The 18827-nt window shown below is 25.8% G+C and overlaps 10 protein-coding genes across 10 annotated transcripts; 8 read left to right on the forward strand and 2 right to left on the reverse strand. All coding sequences in view use genetic code 12, as the record gives it.

Moving 5' to 3' along the window:
• Positions 1-2142, forward strand: KGF54_003786 (uncharacterized protein; the record flags this gene model as incomplete). The annotated part of the gene is made up of 1 exon (XM_051764412.1): positions 1-2142. A coding segment is annotated over one exon (2142 nt), but the record flags the coding sequence as incomplete, so codon positions are not given.
• A 106-nt stretch (positions 2143-2248) lies between these two features.
• On the forward strand, positions 2249-2725 carry KGF54_003787 (uncharacterized protein; the record flags this gene model as incomplete). The annotated part of the gene is made up of 1 exon (XM_051764413.1): positions 2249-2725. One exon carries the CDS (start codon positions 2249-2251, stop codon positions 2723-2725), a length of 477 nt encoding a protein of 158 aa, XP_051617829.1.
• Positions 2726-4351: 1626 nt separating this feature from the next.
• KGF54_003788 (uncharacterized protein) lies at positions 4352-5086 on the forward strand (the record flags this gene model as incomplete). Its single annotated transcript, XM_051764414.1, has 1 exon — positions 4352-5086. One exon carries the CDS (start codon positions 4352-4354, stop codon positions 5084-5086), a length of 735 nt encoding a protein of 244 aa, XP_051617830.1.
• Positions 5087-5898: 812 nt separating this feature from the next.
• CHT1 (Cht1p) lies at positions 5899-7296 on the forward strand (the record flags this gene model as incomplete). Its single annotated transcript, XM_051764415.1, has 1 exon — positions 5899-7296. The coding sequence occupies one exon, from the start codon at positions 5899-5901 to the stop codon at positions 7294-7296; it is 1398 nt and encodes a 465-aa protein (XP_051617831.1).
• Positions 7297-7311: 15 nt separating this feature from the next.
• ZCF38 (Zcf38p) lies at positions 7312-9144 on the reverse strand (the record flags this gene model as incomplete). The annotated part of the gene is made up of 1 exon (XM_051764417.1): positions 7312-9144. One exon carries the CDS (start codon positions 9142-9144, stop codon positions 7312-7314), a length of 1833 nt encoding a protein of 610 aa, XP_051617832.1.
• A 309-nt stretch (positions 9145-9453) lies between these two features.
• On the forward strand, positions 9454-9924 carry UBC15 (Ubc15p; the record flags this gene model as incomplete). Its single annotated transcript, XM_051764418.1, has 1 exon — positions 9454-9924. The coding sequence occupies one exon, from the start codon at positions 9454-9456 to the stop codon at positions 9922-9924; it is 471 nt and encodes a 156-aa protein (XP_051617833.1).
• A 133-nt stretch (positions 9925-10057) lies between these two features.
• GZF3 (Gzf3p) lies at positions 10058-11791 on the reverse strand (the record flags this gene model as incomplete). Its single annotated transcript, XM_051764419.1, has 1 exon — positions 10058-11791. One exon carries the CDS (start codon positions 11789-11791, stop codon positions 10058-10060), a length of 1734 nt encoding a protein of 577 aa, XP_051617834.1.
• Positions 11792-14870: 3079 nt separating this feature from the next.
• RHO1 (Rho family GTPase) lies at positions 14871-15467 on the forward strand (the record flags this gene model as incomplete). The annotated part of the gene is made up of 1 exon (XM_051764420.1): positions 14871-15467. One exon carries the CDS (start codon positions 14871-14873, stop codon positions 15465-15467), a length of 597 nt encoding a protein of 198 aa, XP_051617835.1.
• A 310-nt stretch (positions 15468-15777) lies between these two features.
• Positions 15778-18075, forward strand: APL4 (Apl4p; the record flags this gene model as incomplete). Its single annotated transcript, XM_051764421.1, has 1 exon — positions 15778-18075. One exon carries the CDS (start codon positions 15778-15780, stop codon positions 18073-18075), a length of 2298 nt encoding a protein of 765 aa, XP_051617836.1.
• A 276-nt stretch (positions 18076-18351) lies between these two features.
• On the forward strand, positions 18352-18753 carry KGF54_003795 (uncharacterized protein; the record flags this gene model as incomplete). The annotated part of the gene is made up of 1 exon (XM_051764422.1): positions 18352-18753. The coding sequence occupies one exon, from the start codon at positions 18352-18354 to the stop codon at positions 18751-18753; it is 402 nt and encodes a 133-aa protein (XP_051617837.1).
• Between the last annotated feature and the right edge of the window lie 74 nt (positions 18754-18827).

Here is an 18827-nt window from a genome sequence, read left to right on the forward strand (position 1 = left end):
ACCGCAACATCCGTACCGCAACATCCGTACCGCAACATCCGTACCGCAACATCCGTACCGCAACATCCGTACCGCAACATCCGTACCGCAATATCCGTACCGCAACATCCGTACCGCAACAACCGTACCGCAACATCCGTACCGCAACAACCGTACCGCAACATCCGTACCGCAACATCCATCCCTGGTTATGCAGAATTGACTTCAGAACTTTATGATTTGGTAACAAAGTCTAAATCTTCTCCTATTAATGCAATTGATTGGACACGTTCTGCTCATTTAAAATTCAATTATCTTCGTAAAGTCCTCATTTCTGCACCAATCCTTCAATCATTGAACTTAAAACAACCCATCACTTTACATTGTGATGCCTCTGATGTATCCTGGGCTGGAGTATTACAAAATATTGATGACAAAAATATTCCTCACTTAGTTCTGTGTTATAGTGGAAAATTTCATCTTTCAGAAAAGAACTATACTATTTACGAAAAAGAACTATTTGCCATTTACAATACGTTAATTCAAGTTCAATCTTTATTAATAGGATACACGGGGGTAATCCACATTTATACAGACAATAAAGCATTATCACAAGTGCTTGATAAACCATTGTCTAATTCCCATTTTGTGAACCGTTTATATAAATGGCTAAATTTTTTACGAAACTTTAATTACGAAATTCATCATATCTCCGGATCTAGTAATGTAATTGCTGATGCTTTGACACGTTGTTATGATGAAAAAGCAATTCCAAAATCACATTTTGCTGTAGAAGAAGTAATTAAATCCCTTAAATCTAAACTTCCAGACTTATCCACGGGGGAGGAAACTATGATAAATAGTTTGGCAACAAGTGCAAGCTATATTAATGATTACACAAAATCAGATGAAGATTTTATGTATAAGAAAATCTATTTGAAAGACATTAAGTACTTCTTATATTATAGAAAAGTACCTCCACGGTATGATTCTAATGACCATTTAAGAAAGAAATTTATTTTTAGAGCCCATGAATTCTATATTCATCAGGACATCATGTACAAGATTGGGAAGGATGGTCAATTTTCACGCAAAGTTCTCTTTTTACACAAAGATGTAGTTGAAATATTCAAATTAGTTCATGATAAAAGAGGCCACTTAAAATTAGACAATGCCTTTAAAGTAATAAACCAATCTGCATTTATTCCTAACTTATACAAAAGACTAAAAAAGTATATTGACAGTTGTGATATTTGTCAAAAATACACTAGTACTCATAATGAAAGAGACCCATTGTATCTCCACTTACCCGCAGGCCCTTGGCATACTATAGTATGTGATACTGTAAAAATTAATGGAAAATCCTTAGTTGTAGCAAGGGATGAATTTACAGGATGGTCTGAAGCTATTGTTCTAACCAAATTAACTGGTGAAAACGTGGCAGATTTTATATTCTCTAGTTTTATCGCTAGAGTTGGTTATTTTGATGTGTTTAAAACTGATAATGGTCCAGAATTTCGCAACCAATTTGTAGCTACCATGTTAAAGAAATATGGTGTGAAACATAAATTTCTGATACAATATCATCCTCAAGGCAATGGAATGTCAGAGAGAGGACATCAGAGTTTTATCAATTTCTTTAAAAAATTACCTGATATAACAGATTGGGAAAAGTTTTTACCATGTGCTCTTTGGGTTGATCGAACCAATGTAAGATCTAGAACTGGTTTTAGCAGTCAATACCTAGTTTATGGTTTCCAAGGATATTCAGATTTGAATACAATAACCTCATTAAAACCGGAAACTAAACTTTATTCTGAAGATGAACTATTCAAATTTAGGTTTAAACAATTATATTTTAAAGAAATTCAACTTCCTTCTGCTTATTATACTCAAGAAAGACAAAGAACTCAACATAAATTAAAGTTTGATACTAAACATGAGTTGACTAACCAAATTAGAGTAGGAGATTTAGTTTTAGTATGGGATAAACCAACACCCGTGAGCATGTTACATAGTAAAAAACTTGATCCACGTTGGTCAGGACCATACTTAGTAAACAATGTAAACAATAACATTTATAAACTAAAATCCTTAAGTGGATTACCTTTAAACCGTCAATTCACTAGAGAAATGTTGAAAAAATACATTAGTAGAAATTAAGAAATGAAAGAATATATATAAAACAGGATTTGTCTTATAAAATGTATATTTCATTTGGAATTCACTAAATTGAAAGTAAATTAAAAATAATCAAAATCAAATCCAAATGTCAACTACCTTTCAAAATAAACGCAAATTAGATCAACTCAATGAGTATACACGTACCACTATATCCAAGAAATGTCCTAAATCTAAATTTCCATTTTACCCAGATAACATAGACCCACAAATCATTTTAAAAGACGTAACATTAGATGGTAATTATTCTAATTATGTTGAGGAGGATGAATCTGAAATTGAAGATACAAATTATTCTCCTGGAAAATTTGGTCAATATATTTCTCAAAGTGATAAAGTTGGTGGTAGTGAGTTGAAAAATAATGATACCAATAAAAGTGTTGATTCTTTAACTGATGAAGTTGTTAATTCTCAAAGTGAAAAAGTTGGTGATATTCAAGGTAAAGTAGTTGGTGATATTCAAGGTAAAGTAGTTGGTGATAATCAAGCTAAAGTCGATATCAAAATAATGGTTAAGGATCTAATCATAACTGTTAAAGCTACTGAAATTGAAATAAAAAACTAAAAGGGGGGAGAATTTGTCACCCAAAACTAATATTGGTAACAAAATAACCAAATTGGACATAAATCAGAGTATAATACATTGTTCTAAATGTCGTGATTTTTTATATTATTATTTTTATATATAAATTTTTATTAGTTTTTGAAGTATATAAATACTTCTCAATATTTACAAATTTTTATAGTTTTTATATTTTTAGAGATTAAGAATAAATATTTTCATTTTATCGAGAAACTACTATATTTAAGAGAAATGAATCTCTACTAAATTCTTTCATTCAAGATCATTCATCATTATAATTCAGAATGTATTTAAGACAAGTGAACGAATTGTATTAGAAAGTTCTCGTTTCGACATAATTTAAATTTATGTATTTCGTAATAAGTGTAATGCGACTTAAGATTGAAGAAAAGTCTAAAATCTACGTCGAACTTGTCACTAACTTAAGACAAATAAATTACCGTGTGACAATACTCATAATAATAATATTAGTTTCTCCATTTTTATTTATAGTTAACAAGTTTAAATAAAGATTAAAAGAACAAAACTTAATTTGAATTTTAAGTTTATTTTAAACTCATATTGTTATTAACCTTCGTATGTTAATATCAATGAAAAAACAATGAAACAGTAATAAAACGTGTTGAATAAAGATAATAAAGAAGTGAGTCCAATTAAATATTATTATAAAATTTAATATTTTTTGCAAGATTGTTTCAAATTTAAAATCTCCGCATTTGAAAATTATTTTTTATTTATTAATACTAATATTACTATATTGTATTTTAAAACAATAAAAGAACTTTAAACTTTTCATTTAATTAACATAAATTATATATACTTTATATATAATGAAAAAACAAATTTTAAAGTCATTTAATTAAAACATTTATCTAACATTTCGTTTTAATTTAATTTAATCTGTAATTTATATGTGCATTATATTTTTAATTATTATTTGAAACACAATTTAATAATTTATCCAAATATAGAAATATGATACAAAATTTTTTATTAAATAGTATATATTTTAAATATTTAATATTTATTAAATGACTAAATAAATTTATAGTCAAAAGAATAAATTTTAGACGTGGTCGACCAAATTTTCAGTTTTTTTTTAAGAAATAAAACATGATAGAGGTTTTGTATATAAATTTTAAAACGACGACTATTAATTTTTAAGTAAAACGTTTTATTCAGTATTCAAAGTTTTTTAAGCTACTAAAATTAGTTTCAAATATTATATTATATTGAATAAAGATAAAGTATAAATAAATATCATTCATTTATTTGAAATTCATAATATTCTGATGAAAATTCTTTTGTGTATTTTAGTTTGTAATTTTCGTATTTTAATTTTAATATTTGTCTAAATTTTTTTTCAATAGATTTTTTTTTTTAATTCTATTGTTTCTTTTCTTTCTTTTTGTTTCAAAGGTTATGAAATACATTTTAAAATTTGTTAATTTATTTCAATGATCAACATATTTCAATTAATTTCAAATTAATATATAAAGGTCATGATTTAGCTAATAAATTTTTTAAAGTAATACCTCTGTTTTATTCATTCATTTCAACAACTACTTTAGATATTTAAAATTTTTTTATAATCAACTACTAAACAATATGAAATTTTCAGTTTTAATTTTTGCTTCAGCAGTTTTAGCTTCACCAGAATTTTTATTCAAAAGAGCAAATACTTGTGATACTCAATCATGTATTGATGCAAGTAAAATTATATCTGATAAATGTGATAATAAAGGAGATCAAACTTTAACTTGTATTTGTAATTTAAACAATGATGATTATTGGAATAAAGTATCACAATGTGCAAAAGATTGTGCTCAATCTCAAGGTGGTGATTATAGTCCTGATGCATTAAAACAATTATATTGTCAAGCTGCTCAATATTTATCATCTTATTCTTTGGCATTTCCAACTAGTGCTCCATCAGCTCAAAGTTTTGATGCTTCAGAATTAGCTGCTTTTTCAATAGATTCATCAAATACAAAAGATGCTTCATCAGCTATTCAAGCTATTCTTAATACACTTTCAGCATTATCTGCATCTGAAGCTACAGCTTCATCAACTAGTGGTGGTTCTTCTTCTTCTGGTTCAGGTTCAGGTTCAAGAGGTGGTGTTGCTGCTTCAACTACTTCTCAATCAGGTTCTGGTTCAAGTTCAAATACTGCTAATGCTGCTTCATCTTCAAATTCAAGATCAAGTTCAGGTTCAAGTTCAGGATCAAGTTCAGCTGCCAGTTCAAGCTCTCCAGCTTCTTCAAGTTCAAGAACTTCAAATGTTGCTGCAACTATTGGAGGAGGTTCATTAATTTCATTAATTATTTTATCATTATTATGAGGTGGTTTATAAGTTATTTATTAGTTTAAGTATCATAAAAAATAAATTTAGTTCTTGTTTTCGTTGAAACAATTAATCATGTAATTTTAAAGTATCATTAACTTTGAAACCTTGAAAAGTACGAGATCTGACTTAAGTCAATCACTTTGAATTGAGCATTGTAAAACACCCTTTAAAATTTATTTGTAATAATAAACAACTACAAAAAAAATATTAAATATTCATTTTTGTGTTTCAAATAAATTATTTCCAAATTTGGTTATATAATTGAAATAAAAAAAAAATTAGTGAATTCTTAAATAAACACAAATAATTTTCAATAAAAGTCATTGAAAAAAAAGAAACAGGAGATTTAAAGACCATATTCATTAAAATTCAATCAACTTGTTCAAATGCAACTTGATCTATAACTGTCATGTTTATTTGAATTGAAAATCAAATAAAATTACCAAAATTTTTAACGCGTTAATATTATTATAATTAATTATTTATATACGAAATAGCGTAAATTATTTTATTTTGTTTATTTATTTTTTTCTTAGTTCTACTCCTTAAAACAAAACAAATACCCCCTTCAAATCTTTTCTAGTAAATTTCAATTTTAATTCTGTTTATGGTAATTAAATAAGAATATAATATTTATTCTTCGAAAATTTATACATTTTGCAACCTCGAATATTTACGATATTTAACAATGTATTAATATTATGAACATTTATTTAAATACCCCAATAACTTCATTAATTTTTTAGGAATGAAATTGGAAAACAATTATACAGCATAATCATCATTTTCATTTCATAATCATTCATATGTTATTTCTATTTTTCATACTACAATATACATTATGTTCAAACATTGCTGCTTATTGGGGTCAAAATGCAGGTAGTAACCAACAATCATTAGGTCATTATTGTTCACTGTCACCAGCAAATATTATTATTTTATCTTTTTTAAATAATTTTCCTCAAATTGGTTTAAATTTTGCAAATCAATGTTCACAAACTTATGGAGATGGACTTCTACATTGTTCACAAATTGCTCAAGATATAAAGAGTTGTCAAAATCAAGGTAAAATTATTTTACTTTCATTAGGTGGAGCTACTGGAAATTATGGTTTTACATCAGATTCACAAGCTGAAACATTTGCAACTACTTTATGGAATAAATTTGGAGGTGGTTCAGATAATGAAAGACCATTTGATGATGCTATAGTAGATGGTTTTGATTTTGATATTGAAAATAAACAACAAACTGGTTATGTTGCTTTAGCTAATCAATTAAAAAATTATTTTGCAACTTCTTCTAAAAAATATTATTTATCAGCAGCTCCTCAATGTCCTTATCCTGATGAATCTGTTGGAGATTTAATGTCACAAGTTGATTTGGATTTTGCATTTATACAATTTTATAACAATTATTGTTCAATTGATAAACAATTTAATTGGGATACTTGGACTCAATATGCTAGTAATAAAAACATTAAATTATATTTAGGTATTGCTGGCTCTTCATCTTCTGCTGGCTCAGGTTATGTTGATCTTTCAAGTGTTCAAAATGCTATCTCAAGTATTAAAAAAGATTCTTCATTTGGTGGTGTTTCAATATGGGATATTTCATCAATTCCTGATACTTTTATTCAAGGTATCAATCAAGCTTTACAAGGAAGTGGAGTAGTAAATACTTTATTAACAAGTTCAACTTCAAATTCAATTATATCAACAATTCCAATAGCATCTTCTTTACCTATTGCATCTTCATCATTAATAGCATCTGCATCGCCAATTGCTTCAACAACTACTGGTGGTTTGGCAAATTGGTGGAACAATTTATTCAATTCTCCAACTACTTCAACCCCTTCTTATGTACCAACTAGTACTTCATCATCATTTAATTGGTTTCAAACACCTGGTACATCAACAGCTGTTATACCAACAACAACAGCAGCGGCAATTGTACCAGCAACAACAGCGGCTCCAGCTCCAGCGACAACCTCCAAATTCAATTGGTTTGGTTTATTTGGTACAGCTTCAACTTCAACTCAAAATGTTGCTGCTGTAGAAGTTACAACCTATGTAACAATTACAACCACTGTTTCTCCATCATATATTAAAAGAGATAACATCAATATAGACTCTTCAGAAGCTACATCATTTCATCCAGGATACCTTATATTTATGACTTTTGTAACATTTATTTTTGTTTTATAGTAATATATATTTTTTCTATAAATTCATAGCATCACTCCAATCTGGAAAAATATTTGCTAAATCTAAATTATTCATAAAATCTAATGAACCATTATTATTATTGTTATTACTATTATTATTATTATTATTCTCTTCTTCTGTTATTAAATTCAGAATTTGCATTGATTCTTTTGTCTTTTGTTGTCCGATATTACCATAATCATGCATTTTATGCCTCAAATCATCATCTTGATAATCTGATATTTTTCCAAATGTTTCTCTTAATTTTTGCAATGTTTCAATCCAATTTTTACCCAAACCCCAAGATTTCAGCCAACTTTTCAAAGTTTCTAAACAATAATCAGCCATTTTTTGATATTTTTTAGTAACGTCATAATCAAAATGTTGATCCAATACTTTTGATGGATAAGCTGCTATATATAAACTTGTAGATGCTGTTGTAAAAACTTGAAACCCAGTGAATGGAGCAATTACCATTAAATTCATTGGTTTTAAAGATTTTGTAATCAGATTTAATTTATCTAAAGTATCAAAAATTTGTATAGCTAAATTTTTCCACCAACCAGTTGGAAATGAAGTAGGTGATGAATAAAAATATTCACGATTCAAAAAAATCCGACATAAAAAGAATAAACCATGAAAATAAGCAAAATCAGCAGCTGAACCATCTGCAATGTGTGCTTGTATATTAAATTCATTAAACTTTAAATTATTTGGTAAACATTTTTCAAACTTATCTAATTCTTTAGTTAGTTTATAAAATGGTGATAATTCATCCCATGGTGCAACTCGTTCTAATTTACCACCAGTTTCACCAACCCAAATCGATATACTTCTCCAAGATTCAAATAAATATATCATATGACCACAACAAGAAATATCTTTAATTAAACCGTTATTAATACTTGATTCCAATTCTTCTCTATAATATTGATTTTTATTCATTGTTCCAAATATAAAAGATTTTTCATCACAAGGTAATTTTATATGAATATCTTTAATGTTTATACAAGATTTACTACTTCTTCCACTAGCATTACATCTATCCATCATATAAGAACTCCACATAGCTCTTCGTTTAACTTCTTTTTCCAAAAATGTTTCTTCAACTACCGATTCTACTTCTTCATCTAAACCTAGAACCATAGCCATTCTTACTGCTAGTCCACTATACATATGACTTCTTAGTGCATTACCTTCCCCCCACTCATGACTACTTAGTATACATAAAGCTTGAACTCTACTCAATGAAGGATTATCAAAATTTTCCAGTATTAATTTTCTTGCATGCCATCCAAAATAATTTGATGCATTCGAAGCTGAATTTATATTCAAAACATTTGTAAATACTGGTTGGAATGATTGTGCTGTTGATTCATTAAATTCACCATAAATTTTGGGTAGTTCAGGATGAAGTCTAGCACATAATGCAAGTATAGCTAATAAAACAACTGGATCTGGTTGTAATGAAGAAGTTTTTGGAGGATTATCTATAAATGTATTTGAATTGAATAAATCTGATCTTAAAAAAGTTAAAAATGAAGGTTTATGAAATAATGGGAATATACCTTTATATTGATTTTCAAAAAAAATTGTTACAACTTCAATTATTAAATTTTTATCTGGTAATAATACTGACTGATTATAATTTATTGGTTTTATAAAATTTTGATTCATTAATTTTTTTTTTTTCAATTGTGAAGTTTTTAATGTATAAGTACATTTTAAATTCAATGAAGTACATCTTTGACAACTTGATAAATCACAATTATTTAAACATTTTAATTTACTTTCTCTACACGAATTACATGCAACTGCAGCCCTTTTGATTTTAGTAGTAGCTTTCATTTGATGATCTGAAGATGTTGTTCTAGATTGTTATATTTTATTCATATTCATTGAATAATTAATTTAGTAATATGTCAAGTTTGAATTGAAAATTTAGATAACCAAAAACCAAAATTATTCAAAAATATATTGCAGCCACAATACTTAATTGAGTTTGTTAGGATGTACAAAAAGCGCGCGATATCGAAAGTATTAAAGATTAATTATTATTACATTTTAAGACCTACTAAATATCTATATTCAATACTTTGATACTAAATATTTAAAAGTATTCTACTCATCAATTATTTTAAGGTATAAACCTTATTAATGTCAAGACATCCATTCCATAAAAGATTAATTAAAGAATTCAAAGAAATTTCAACTAATAGATTACCTGGAATAAAATTAATATCAAATGATGATAATTTAACAAATTTTACATTTCAAATGAATATTAAAGATAATCCAATATATTCAGAAGATGAAAATTATTATCTTTCAATTAAAATAACTCTGGATTATCCTATTGATTCACCCTCGGTTAAATTTATAAAATTAAAACCAACAGATAAAATTGTTTTACATAATCATGTATATTCAAATGGTCATTTATGTATTCTGATATTAGGAGAGGATTGGACTCCAGCTTGTACTATTGAATCAATATTATTAAGTATTCAAAGTATGTTACAAAGAAATACAACTAAGGAACGTCCACCAGATGATACTCAATATATAAAACATGCACCTATAGATCCAAAAGATTCTAATTTTATTTATCATGATGATAATGTATAATAGATTTTCTTCCTAACTATTACTTGCTAATGCAAGCGAGGATTATGACAGCGACTGAATAGAAGTAAGAATAGCAATGGTAGTACAATAAATATAAAAGTATATATTAGGAGAACTGATATTTATTCTTTACTTAATTAAGTTTACGTTTCTTATTATCTAAACTAATAACTTCTTCTAATCTTTTACGCATTGAATTTTCTCTTAATCTAGCAGCTTGTTCCATAGCTTCTAATTCCATAATTCTGGTTCTGTATAAATCATTTACCAATTCAAGTTCAGATATTCTAGTTTTTAATATAGTAACTTCATTATGAGAATTATATTGTGAATTGTTGTTGTTGTTGTTGTTATTATTATTGTTATTGTTATCATTGTTGTTATTATTATTGTTGTCACTATTATTATTATTATTGTTAAAATCTTTTTGATCATTACCTTCAGAAGCATTATTCTTTTCTTTTTCTGATTGTTGATCATTTGAACGGTTCTCCGTTTTTGATGATTGATCTTGTTGAAATCCTGAAGCTACTTGATATAATGGTGGTAAAGTTGGAGTTGAAGATCTTGAAGCAACTGCTTGAAATGCAGGAGATTTTTTATTTAAAGCAGGTAATTTTGGAGGAGTATTAGTATTAACACTTGAAAAAATTGAAGAAGTTGAACCATTTGATAAATTATCAGATTTATTTAATAATGATATTCCATTATTATAAGAATTATTAGAAGATTTAAAAGTAGCACTTGGACCTAATTCATTTGATAAATTTTCCAATACACCAGCAGCAGCAGCAGTTGAAATTGGTTCATTTCTAACAGCTGATGAAGATGTGGTTGATAATAATAATGGAGAAGTAATTCTTCTTAATCCTGGAGCAAATTGAGTTGGTGTAGATGATGGATAATGTAATGGTACTTGATGTAATACATGATTTGGTAAATGTATTGGATGATGATGACTATTATGTTGTTGATGATGTTGACTAATATTATGAGGTTGATGTTGCTGTTGCTGTTGTTGTTGTTGTTGATGGGAAGTAACAGGTAATATTGGTGTTAAATCGGAATTTTTAAATTTTTTCAATTTTGGAGATTTTTTACCTACTGAATTATTAATAGTAGTAGTAGTAGTACTATTATTATTATTACTAGTTTTTGATTTTAATTCTGGAGTATTTGATACAGATGATTTATTTGATATAGAAGGACTATTTTGTGATTGTTGATTAATATTATTATTATTATTACCTCCATTTTGTTTAACTCTATTTCTTGATTTTATAGTATCAGTTTTTAAACTTATTGGTCTTGGTCTTCCATGTAATTTTAAAAATAATCCACAAGCATTACATAATACTTGACCAGTTTCATCTCTTCTCCATAGAGGAGTAGTTTGAGTTTGACAATTACGACAAATTGGACTTGACATATTATTTTTATTACTCGAATCTTGTTGATGATGTTGTTGTTGTTGTGGTGTTGGTGGTGGTTGCTGTGATGATGGTAAGGATGTATTGATACTATTTTCATCTTCACTTTTAACTTTTGAAGGAGGAGTTGGAGGTAAATTTTGATTATTAATTATTTCACCAGTTTTGAAAAATGATTTTTGTTTAATATTTGATAAATTAATATGTTCATTTTTTAAATTATAAATATTTCCTTCACTTTGAGATAATTTTTGTTTTATATCCATTGATTGTTGTTGTTGTTGATTTGGTGGTGGTGGTTGTTGTTGAGAATTATTTGATAAAATTGAATTTGTTGAGGAAGATTTTGATGAGATTGTAGTATTATTATTTGCACTTGTTGGAGGACTATTTAATTGAACACTAGATGGACGATGTTGAACTTCAATTATTGCCATTTTTTCAAAAAACTTCTGAAGCTATATATATATATATATTAATTAATCAATGATATTAAGTATAATACAAATAAATTCAAAATTAAAGTTGAAATCAAAACAATTTGAAACTTGAAGAAAATATAAACAACCAAAATATTAAAAAACGAATGAAATTAAAATTCTTTATTATTCTTCTCTTTAAATTTTAATTAAAAATTAATGAATCCATATAATATATCAATGAAATATGACTGATTAATAGATTGATAATTTGATAATTTGATTGAATGAAAAAGATGAAAAAAAAAAACAAAACAAAATGAAATGATATAAAAATAAAAAAATGAAATGAAAATTTTATTATAATAGAATAGATGAATTATTATTTGTTATCTAATCTTTGAAAAATTTTTCAAAGAACAGAAAAAAAAAAAAAAAATTTTTTTATTTAATTTTAAATTTTAAATTTAAATTTATTTATCAGATAAATAAAAGATAGAGATAAATAGATAAATAGAGATAGATAGAGAGATAGATAGATAGAAATAGATAACAATTTATTTAATACATATAATTTTATATTTAGCAAACTAAACAGGTGATTACATATTTATTTATAACCTTTGTTACTACTTATTGATAGATTAGTTAATACTTTGTATTCATTTGATAATATATATAATCAATACTTTTTAATAATTATTGTATTTATCAAAACTTATCAATTTAATCTATTATTTATTAATTGTTATACTATTCCAATATTTAAATCTTCTCTCTCTCTCTTGTATTTGAAATAAATTAATAATAATTAATATACAGGTTTTACATATTTGATAATAATAAATAGAATTTAAGAAATTAAAGGGTTAAAAAGTTAAATTATTTATATAGTAGTGTATTGTTTTCAAAACTTTATTTTTATTTAGTTTATAATTCTAATTTAATTTAATTTAAACTTTTATTTACCAACATCCATACTGCAACAATCTATTATCACCGGTATATAATTATGAGTTTATCCTTAGCGTGCATTGTTTACGAATTATACTTTAATTATCTATGTTGGAAATAATGGAATACCATATTACTGTATTTATTTATAATGAATATAACAACTTATGGATAGGAATAATTTGTTGTCAAATTAGAAGAGTTATTTGATAATTAATATATACTTAGTTATAGTTTAATCTTTATATTCTAAAAAAAGAAAATTACTATCTTTCATGAGCTTAATTTTGTTGATTTTGTCGTTTTTAAATGTCTAATAATACCTTTAGAAATCAAAGTTGATTATATTCAATATTTATAAAAATGATTGACTACTTGTAATTAATAAATTTTCTATTATTGAATAATTTTGACTCTTAATGATGCCAATAACTTACAAGTTTTGAGATCAAATTCTTTAATAAAAAAACTTTTTAAAAATTTGTACCAATTTGCAACCAAATTACAAAAAAAAGCTAACATGAATAAGATAAGTAGAAACGAATAATTTTATTTAATGAGAACTAATATAGTAAATGAGTTAGTTATGTCGAGTCACTGTTTAATTAACTCTCCAGTTTTTGCTAACTATCTTTCGAATTAATCTTACAAACAAATAACTTGAATGATACATTAGATAAGTATTTCTCAAACCTCCCTACTTTACAATAAAAATTAATTAGGAATAAGTCAGCTTTTTTGTCAACCAACCTCAGTTGAGTTCTCAATTCGAATTCATACTGATAAATGAATTGTACTGATAAAATTCGAAGATATATATCGGATTCAATATATTATAATGATTATATCAATTTTCAAAATACTCTATTTTACTTTCGTGTGACTTTAAGGAACTATAACATATATTAATTTACGGGGATCGGAACTATTTAAAATTAAAATTCACAAGATATGTCAACTTTGCAAACCTAAATTAAAACTACTAAATAGATACCTCATGAAATTCATACCTTCAAGATTATCGTCACATACCTACTCTTTTTGTACACATGAATTTAAGTAAATCTGTTTCAATCAAATTAGAAATAATTTTATATTTATTTATTTGTTCTGTTTGTTTTTTAAAATTTAATTTTATTCGATCGTATATTTTGATCTCCCCCCTTTTAAATTTTTATAGTCTACACAATTTCAATAAATTTTTTTTCATTTTTATTTCTATTTATAGAATTTCATGTAAATTCAATTGTTTACATTAATAATTTCTATATTAAATCAAATAAATAGATAAAATAATCCTAGATTATAGATTCTGGTTATAGATTGGAAGATATATATATTAATTGATTTATAAATCTTAATATTGATAGTTTTTTTACACAACTCTGAATAAATAATAAAAAGTTGTTTTAAAAAGTATTAAAATGTTTTATTCAGCCTCTTTTCAAAAGATAATCCAAATTATTAATATTATGTATCATATAGAGTTATTTAAGATTTAAAGTTATGGAATTATAGAAACTATTACTTCTTAATTCTGACTTTATTCACTCAAAAATAATCTATTGATTCAATATTAATTATTTTTTTCAAGACATATTACTATACTATTATAATATTAAATATTAGAGCTAATTCTATAATAGCTTCAAGTGAGTAATGAAGTTATAGTTATAGTTAAATTTATTATTGTTACTTATCTATTACTTCTTTAATTTATTTCCAGTTTTTGTTAACGAATTTTTCTTTTTTATGTGTGTAAGAGACTATAACTAAAGTTTTAATTATTTCAATAATAAATAATAAATAATAATAATAGTTTTTTTTTTTCTCTTTGATTTTGATAAAAAAATAACAACAACATTTTTTTATATTAACAACCATTTGATTAATTATTTAATAAGTTAAATTTAATTAATCAATCAATCAATCAATCAATCGATCAATTATCTATCAATCATTTCAGATAAAGTCTCTTTTTATCATTAATTTACCGATCTTTATTTTAATTTTATTATATTACAATCATTTGATTTTTTAAATAATTTTTATAAATTAATAAAAGAACAAAGATATACATATATATATTCTTTTAAGTCACATTTTCATTCAAATAATAATTATACATACATAAATTTATAAAATGGTTAACGGTCCAGCTGAACTTCGTAGAAAATTAGTCATTGTTGGTGATGGTGCTTGTGGTAAAACTTGTTTATTAATTGTATTTTCAAAAGGTACTTTTCCAGAAGTTTATGTTCCAACTGTTTTTGAAAATTATGTTGCTGATGTTGAAGTTGATGGTAGAAAAGTTGAATTAGCTCTTTGGGATACTGCCGGTCAAGAAGATTATGATAGATTAAGACCTTTATCATATCCAGATTCAAATGTTATTTTAATTTGTTTTTCAGTTGATTCACCAGATTCTTTAGATAATGTTTTAGAAAAATGGATTTCAGAAGTTTTACATTTTTGTCAAGGTGTACCAATTATTTTAGTTGGTTGTAAATCAGATTTAAGAGATGATCCTCATACTATTGAAGCTTTAAGACAACAACAACAACAACCAGTTTCAACTTCAGAAGGTCAAGCTGTTGCTCAAAGAATTGGTGCTGCTGATTATTTAGAATGTTCTGCAAAAACTGGTAGAGGTGTTAGAGAAGTTTTTGAAGCAGCTACAAGAGCTTCATTAAAAACTAAAGATAAAAAGGAAAAGAAAAAGAAATGTGTTGTATTATAAGTAAAATAAATTAATAATAGTAATAATCATCAATCATAGTAATAAATTATTATCTTTTTCTTTTTATATTATATATAGTTTTTAGTTTTTGAATTTTTAATGGCATTCTTTAAAGTAAAGTAAATATTGAACTAATTTGATGTAAAGTTGGTTCGGTTCAATTCCAATCGACTAAAATTATAATTTTTTCGAATAAATTATCTACAAAAATTAATTTTTGTGTTGTACTTACGTGTTTTGAATTGAAAAAAAAAAAACATAACTACAACAACTAATTAATCAAGTCTCAACATACTTATAACAACTAAAAATGGGGTCGTTGAGATCATTCATTAAAGCTGTTAGAAAAGCAAAGACAATTGCTGATGAAAGAGCAGTCATTCAAAAGGAATCAGCAGCAATAAGAACATCATTCAGAGATGTTTCACTTGATCATACTACAAGGAGAATTAATATATCTAAATTACTTTATCTTTATATAATGGGAGAAAAAACTCATTTTGGTCAAGTTGAATGTCTTAAATTATTAGCATCACCAAGATTTGCTGATAAAAGATTAGGTTATTTAGCTTGTATGCTAATTTTAGATGAAAATCAAGAGGTACTTACATTATTAACAAATTCATTGGATAATGATATGCAACATCCAAATGCTTATATAGTGGGATTAGCACTTTGTTGTCTTGGAAATATTGCATCACCTGAATTAGCAAGAGATTTATATCAAAATGTAGAGACTATAATGGATTCAAAGAATAATTTTTTAAAGAAAAAAGCATGTTTTGTTGCAGCAAAATTAGTTGAAAAAGAACCAGATTTATCTGAATTTTTCTTACCAAAAGCATTGGAATTAATAAATGAAAAAAATTCATCAGTATTATTAGGATCTTTAAGATTAATTCAAGCCTTGTATGCAATTGGAGAAACTGATGTAACTTCAACATTACCTAAAATTGTAAATCATTTAAAAAGAGTTTCAACAAGTGGATATCAACCAGATTATGATGTAATGGGAACTACTGATCCTTTTCTACAAGTGAGTCTATTAGAAACAATTAGAATCCTTGGTGGTAATTCAGAAGAAATTAATGATATATTGACTCAAGTAGCTTCATTGGATAGTGGCAAGAATGCAGCAAATGCAATATTATATGAATGTGTTAAAACTATCTTTGCAATTGATGCTGATCAATCATTAAAAATTTTGGGTGTTAATATTCTAGGTAAATTTTTATCAACAAAAGATAATAATACAAGATATGTGGCATTAGATACATTATTAAGTATTGTGAATATAGAACCATTAGCAGTTCAAAGACATAGAGCTACTATCGTTAGTTGTTTAACTGATGGTGATATTTCAATAAGAAGAAGAGCATTAGAATTAGCATTTGGTATAATAAATGAACAAAATATAAGAGTTGTTACTAGAGAAGTTTTAACATTTTTATCCAGCTGTACGGATCAGGAGTTAAAGCTGTATGTTACATCTCAACTTACCATTGCAGCTAACAAATATTCTCCAAATGACAAATGGCATTTTGACACATTAATTAGAATTTTAGAGAGTGGAGGGAATTCTTTAACTCAAGATATCATATCAAATATTCTTGCATTAATTCTACAGTGTGATGACCAAGAATTGAAAAAACATGTTGTTTCCAAATTATATGAATCTAGTTTGAAAGATAATAATCAATATGGTTTAGTTTTAATTAGTATTTGGTCATTAGGTGAATATGGTGAGTTAATTTTAGGAAATGAAGTAACAGAATCAAACATTACGGATTTATTTGAAACCATCTTGGAAAATTCTACTTTCTCGAGCAATGAGATCATTCAATTAACAATATTCATTCTCACGGCTGTACTTAAATTATCTATTAAATTTAAGAATTCAAAAGTAATTGAAAGATTACGAAATATAATAAATTCCAAAACTTATGATTCAAATTTAGAAATTCAAACTAGAGCTGTTGAGTATCAGGAAATATTTGGTCAAGATTCTAGTTTAAAGAGAGGATTATTAGCAAGAATGCCAGCACCACCTGTAAAACAAAGAGAAGCCTTAAAATTGCATAATAATAACAGCAATAACAATCATACCAATACTAATAAAAAATTTGATTCAAGCATTGGTGAAACTCAAAATAATTTACTCGATTTAATTGATACAGATGATTTACCAACAACATCACAAGAAAATGACGTGTTATCAGATATATTTGGAGATAATTCAGTAACAAAAGCATCACCGTCATCATCATCACATGTCAATGAAATTAATGCATTTGAGAATTCAAATTTAAAAGTCTCATTTATACCCAAAAAGTTTTCAAATGGTGAAGCAATAATTGAAGCAATTGTTTCATCAAATAAATTAATCAATCAATTTCAATTATTAATTGCAGTTCCAAAATCTCAAAAATTAACAATAACCTCAACTTCTGGTGATACTTTAAATTTAGGACAAAAAATTCATCAAAATTTAAAAATTGTTGGTAAAGAAGGTTCAAAAATTAAACTTAGAGTTAAATTAAAATATAATTACAATAATGAATCAATTGAAGATCAATTTGATTTTAGTGGATTTAATGAAACTTTATAATTTATTAATGAAACATTCAATAAATAAAATTAGAATTTTTTTTTTTTAAAACAAAATCAAAAATAAAGTTTTATTTTTTTTTGTTTGTATATTTGAAAATATTTAACCCATTTTGCATCAATAACTATAGAAATTTTTTTGCTAGAAGTTTCAATTGATACACAATAAAAAAATTATTTCAGCAAATTTATATTTGATTGGCTCTTGTAGTAGTTTAAGTTTTTCTACTTGTTTATTCTAAAATTATTATCAATTATAAAACATCAATCAAAAAATATGTTTAAAAAATCAATTCAATTGGGTTTACCAAGAAGAACAACTATCAACACAAATTTACAATTTGTAAGAAGAATTTCAGCAGATATTAATAATGGTCAAGCTGGTCAAAAAACTTGGCCAAATATAGAAAGTTTTGTAAATACTTTCCGTAGAGAAGGTTATAGTTTAATTGGTTGGGGTGTAGCATTAAGTGCAATATTATTTTGGGGACCATATTTAACTGTTAAAGGTTCAAAAGCAGTAGATCATGTACCACATGATACTGGTGCTCAAGTTAAATTAGAAAAAATTGGATTTAATGATTATAAACCAGTAGTTGATATTCCACAAACTTATGTCAAACCAGATAAAGATGTTGATGATGAAGCTGAAGACGTTGATGTTGAAGATGAAGATTAAATTAATTAAAAGAAGATGCACATTCAGCTGCAGGTTGGACTTTATGAAACATCCCTAATCGCAAAGCAGACAAG

The sequence above is a fragment of the Candida jiufengensis genome, assembly GCF_024610255.1.
Source record: "Candida jiufengensis strain CBS 10846 chromosome Unknown scaffold1, whole genome shotgun sequence".
Taxonomy (NCBI): domain Eukaryota; kingdom Fungi; phylum Ascomycota; class Pichiomycetes; order Serinales; family Debaryomycetaceae; genus Lodderomyces; species Lodderomyces jiufengensis.